We start from the raw sequence: 5,794 nt of genomic DNA, 5'->3' as shown, positions 1-5,794 counted from the left end.
CTCCATGCCTATGTCTCTGTCCTTTGTAGGAACCTGCATCAGAAGGTCCAGCCTGAGTCTGTCTTTCTGCCCATCCCGACGAGAAGCCCTGAGACTTCATCACACACCAGGCAGGAGAGGGGCAGTGAGTCTGTGATTCTTGGTCATGCTTCAGCAGAGATGCCGCCTAGCCCAGTAAGTACAGAGGGGAGACGGGGATTGAAGATCGTTGGGATCATTCTTTACTACTCAGACAGAACTCAAAGAGAAGAGTTGGGATAGAAAGGTGAGAAAGCACCTATACACAGAATTTTGGCATAGAGTGCTAGGAAGTTTATGTATTTGGTTCTGATTGGGTTGTGAGAACTCTCACTCAAAGTTCTGCTTCTGCCTTCCCTAGTTCTGGTTCTGGCTGGCATCTCCCCCAATAGAGCAGCAAATGGGTCTCTAAACTTCTTCTTGAGCACTTCAAATGATCCTGAATGTAGCGATGAGGAGGAAGTGGAGGAAGATGACATTAACCATAGTATCTATATCACATTTTTTTTTTCAATTATATAATACTGTGACATGACAAAATAACGAACCTGAATTACCTTCAAAGAGAGGAAGTAAGAGAATTGCAATTCCTTTATCTGGAAGAATTGACATGAAAATCTCTTAAATCAACATAAGAAGCTGGGTTCTGCCAGGGGTGTGGGACCTTCCCTTGGTGCTGAACTCCTCATCTGTAAATAAGAGTGTTTATATTCAGGAAAGCAACACTCCCAGGTCAACATCATTAATCATCAGAGAAATACAAATCAAAACCACAATAAGATATCATCACATGTTGGTTAGGACAATTATTATCAAACAAACAAAAGCCAAAAATTGTTGATGAGAATTTGGAGAAAAGGAAAACTTCGTAAATGCTTGATGCTAATGAATATTGGTACAGCCATGATGGAAGCAGTAAGGAATTTTCTCAAAAAGTTAAAAACTAATAGTGAATAAAATAGAATTACTGGGCTTCCTTGATGGCTCAGTGGTAAAGAATCCACCTGCCAACTGAGGAGACACAGGTTCAATTCCTGGTCTGGGAAGATCCCACATGCCCTGGGGCAACTAGACACTGTGCCACAGCTACTGAGCCCAAACCCTGGAGCCTGTGCTCTGCAACAAGAGAAGCCACTGCAATGAGAAGCCCACACACCACAACTAGAGAGTAGCCCCACTTGCTTCAACTAGAGAAAAACCCAGTGCAGCAACAAAGACTCAGCACAGTCAAAAATAAATTGGCAAATAAATAAACTAATAAAAAGTAAGCTTTAAAAGTTTTGACTTACAGTATGATCTAGTAGTCCCATATCTATGCATATACATGAAGGAAATGATCCAACATCTTGGTTAGGTATATAAATACACATGCTTATTGCAGTGTTATTCACAATAGAAGGGGATTCCCAGGTGGCTCAGTGGTAAAGAATCCACCTGTCAATGCAGGAGCCACAGATTCAATTTCTGGTTCAGGAAGACCCTTTGGAGAAGGAAATGGCAAGCCATTCCAGTATTCTTGCCTGGATAATCCCATGGATAGAGGAGGCTGGCAGGCTACAGTCCATGGGGTCGCAGAGTGGGACATGACTGAATTGACCAGGAGCACACACATAATAGAAAAGGTACATGGACAACTACAGTGTTTGTTGACAGATGAAAGGATCCAGAAAATGTGGTATATGTATATACTTACAAAATGCTTATAATATGCATAGTTTTTCATGATAGCCTGTTTGACCAGAATGAGATGATAACTCACAGCAGTTTTGATTTGCATTTCTCTAATAATTAGCAACAATGAACATCTTTCCATATGTTTGTTGGCCATCTGTATCTCTTCTTTGGAGAAATGGCTATTTAGGGCTTCTGCTCATTTTTTCTTGGGATGTATGTTTTTTCAATAATGTAGAATCCAGATGACACACTCCTGCCTTATTTAGAGCATTTATCAATATTTGAATGAAGGGAATAACTATTAATGTGTTTGAATAAGATAAGGTATCTTTAGTTGGTTCTTTTTTTTTTTTTAATATTATTTTATTAGTTGGAGGCCAATCACTTCACAACATTTCAGTGGGTTTTGTCATACATTGACATGAATCAGCCATATAGTTACACGTATTCCCCATCCCGATCCCCCCTCCCACCTCCCTCTCCACCCGACTCCTCAGGGTCCTCCCAGTGCACCAGGCCCGAGCACTTGACTCATGCATCCCACCTGGGCTGGTGGTCTGTTTCACCATATGATTATCTCAATAGATGCAGAGAAAGCCTTTGACAAAATTCAACACTCATTTATGATTAAAACTCTCCAGAAAGCAGGAATAAAAGGAACATACCTCAACATAATAAAAGCTATGACAAACCCACAGCAAGCATCACCCTCAATGGTGAAAAATTGAAAGCATTTCCTCTGAAATCAGGAACAAGACAAGGATGCCCACTCTCACCACTACTATTCAACATAGTGTTGGAAGTTTTGGCCACAGCAATCAGAGCAGAAAAAGACATAAAAGGAATCCAGATAGGAAAAGAAGAAGCGAAACTCTCGCTGTTTGCAGATGACATGATCCTCTAAATAGAAAACCCTAAAGACTCTTCCAGAAAATTACTAGAGCTAATTAATGAATATAGTAAAGTTGCAGGATATAAAATTAACACACAGAAATCCCTTGCATTCCTATACACTAACAATGAAAAAACAGAAAGAGAAATTAAGGAAACAATACCATTCACCATTCCAACAAAAAGAATAAAATACTTAGGAGTATATCTACCTAAAGAAAAAAAAGACCTATACATAGAAAACTATAAAACACTGATGAAAGAAATCAAAGAGGACACAAACAGATGGAGAAACATACCGTGTTCATGGATTGGAAGAATCAATATTGTCAAAATGGCTATTCTACCCAAAGCAATCTATAGATTGCAATCAATGCAATCCCTATCAAGCTACCAAAGGTATTTTTCACAGAACTAGAACAAATAATTTCACAATTTGTATGGAAATACAAAAAACCTCGAATAGCCAAAGTAATCTTGAGAAAGAAGAATGGAACTGGAGGAATCAACCTGCCTGACTTCAGACTTTAGTTGGTTCTTAAATGTTTAAAATTAGAATGACTTTTTTTGTTAAAGTAGAAAGGGTAAATCTTGTTCTATATTTTATTTTATAAAGAAGTAGGTTATTTTACTATCACTTCTAACATCCTTCTGTAACTCTTCATTTGAGTTTTTCTAAAGTAAATGAGTATAGTAAGACGAGAATAACAGAAACAAATTAGGAAATATTTCTAAGAAGATAAGACTTGTCATACTGAGAAATACTGCTGAAGGCACTGACCCCAAGGATGAATACCTTACTTGTGAATCACTTGAACCCAAAATATGGACAGAGAGCTGTATGTCCACGCCCTGCTTTCCTTTATTCCAACCTTCTTCTCTTGTTCAAAAGGTGGTCAAGCTACACAGAACCACAAAATCTAACAAGTGTCTCAGAATTCTTCCTCATGGGACTCTCAGATGACCCAGAACTTCAGCATTTCCTCTGTGTCCTCTTCCTGTCCATGTACCTGGTCACTGTGCTGGGGAACCTGCTCATCATCCTGGCCATCACCTCTGACCCTCACCTCCACACCCCCATGTACTTCTTCCTCTCCAACCTGTCTTTGGCTGACATCAGTCTCATCTCCACCACAGTCCCCAAGGTGATTGTGAACATCCAAACTCCCAACAGAGTCATCTCCTATTCAAGCTGCTTGACACAGATGTCTGTTTTTATCTTTTCTGCGTGTATGGATAGTATGCTTCTTACTGTGATGGCCTATGACAGGTTTGTGGCCATCTGTCACCCACTGCATTACATGGTCATCATGAACCAACGCACCTGTTGCTCCTCAGTTTTGGTGTCGTTTTTTCTTAGCCTTTTGGACTCAAAGCTGCACAATTTGATTGTGTTACAAGTTGCCTGCTTTAAGGGTATGAAAATCTCTCATTTCTTCTGCGACCCTTCTCAAGTCCTCAAGCTTGCCTGTTCTGACACTTTGGTCAATAACATAATCATGTATTTCTTTGGCACTATCTACGGTTTTTTTCCTATCTCAGGGATCTTTTTCTCCTACTATAAAATTATTTCCTCTGTTTTGAGAGTACCATCATCAGGTGGGAGGTATAAAGCCTTCTCCACCTGTGGCTCTCACCTAGCAGTTGTTTGCTTATTTTATGGAACAGGCCTTGGTGTGTACCTCAACTCAGCCATCTCAGAATCTCCCAGGAAGTATACAGCAGCCTCAGTGATGTACACTGTGGTCACCCCTATGCTGAACCCCTTCATCTACAGCTTAAGGAACAAAGACATCAAGAGTGCCCTATGCAGGCTTCTCAGCAAAACGGGGTAATATCAGCTTCTATGCAATTTTTCTTGAAATTTATTTTGAATTATGGATTGAAAAAGTGAGTGAAACTTAACATGTAGACCAGAAAGATGGTTAGTTAGCATCACTGACTCAATGGACATGAATTTGAGCAAACTCTGGGAGACAGTGGGGGACAGAGGAGCCTGGTGTGCTGAGGTCCATGGGATCACTAAGAGTTGGATGCGACTTAGTGACTGAATACTTTTTCAGTTCATGGTTTTGATTCCACTCCAAGTTTCATATATGAATATTAATGAATACTAGGTTTCTTGATTTGTCTTTAATTGGATTGAGGGAATATTCTGAGATCTTTTGTATATCATATTGAATACATAATAAGTTCCTCTCAAAACCCTGGTATTCAAATGAAATGTACAACTCTTTTTATATACTTAAAATTTACATCCTCAGCTGAGTCCCTTTGCTGTTCACCTGAAACTATCATAACATTGCTAATGAGGATTCAGTTCAATTCAGTTCCTCAGTTGTTTCTCACTCTTCACAACCCCATGGATTGCAGCACACCAGGCCTCCCTGTTCATCACCAACTCCTGGAGCTTGCTCAAACTCATGTCCATTGAGTTGGTGATGCCATCCAACCATCTCATACTCTATCATCCCCTTCTCTTTCTGCTTTCAATCTTTCCCAGCATCAGGGTCTTTTCAAATGAGTCAGTTCCTTGCATCAGGTGGCCAAAGTATTGGAGTTTCAGCTTCAGCATCAGTCTTTCCAATGAATATTCAGGACTGGATTCCTTTAGGATTGACTGGTTGGATCTCCTTGCAGTCCAAGGGACTCTCAAGAGTCTTCTCCAATACCGCAGTTCAAAAGCATCAATTCTTCAGTGCTCAGCTTTCTTTATAGTCCAACTCTCATGTCCATACATGACTACTGGAAAAACCATTGCTTTGACTAGATGGACCTTTGTCAGCAAAGTAATGTCTCTGCTTTTCAATATGCTATCTAAGTTGGTCATAGCTTTTCTCCCAAGGAGCAAGCATCTTTTAATTTCATGACTGCAATCACCATCTGCAGTGATTTTGGAGCCCCCAAAATGAAATCTCTCTCTGTTTCCATTGTTTCCCCATCTATTTGCCTTGAAGAGATGGGACTGGATGCCATGATTTTAGTTACCTGAATGTTGAGTTTAAAGCCAACTTTTTCACTCTTTCACGTCCATCAAGAGGCTCTTTAGCTCTTATTCAGTTTCTGCCATAAAGATGATGTCAACTGTGTATCTGAGGTTATTGACATTTCTCCCGGCAATCTTGATTCCAGCTTGTGCTTCATCCAACCAAGCATTTTGCATGATGCACTCTGCATATAAGTTACATAAGCAGGGTGACAATATACTGCC

At 40.0% G+C, this 5,794-nt stretch overlaps 1 protein-coding gene across 1 annotated transcript; it reads left to right on the top strand.

Annotated features, from left to right (window-relative positions):
• Nucleotides 1-3,371: 3,371 nt before the first annotated feature.
• On the top strand, nt 3,372-4,418 carry LOC136156267 (olfactory receptor 7E24-like). Its single transcript, XM_065918884.1, has one exon. The coding sequence runs from the start codon at nt 3,372-3,374 to the stop codon at nt 4,416-4,418; it is 1,047 nt and encodes a 348-aa protein (XP_065774956.1).
• The last annotated feature ends 1,376 nt before the right edge of the window (nt 4,419-5,794 follow it).

Source organism: Muntiacus reevesi, chromosome 1, assembly GCF_963930625.1.
Source record: "Muntiacus reevesi chromosome 1, mMunRee1.1, whole genome shotgun sequence".
Taxonomy (NCBI): Eukaryota; Metazoa; Chordata; class Mammalia; order Artiodactyla; family Cervidae; genus Muntiacus; species Muntiacus reevesi.
The sequence above is the reverse complement of the archived record's forward strand: the minus strand, read 5'-3'. Positions and strand labels throughout refer to the sequence as shown.

Coding starts and splice junctions, on each gene's coding strand:
- LOC136156267 (XM_065918884.1), top strand. CDS start 3,372: ATGAATACCTTACTTGTGAATCACTTGAACCCAAAATATGGACAGAGA.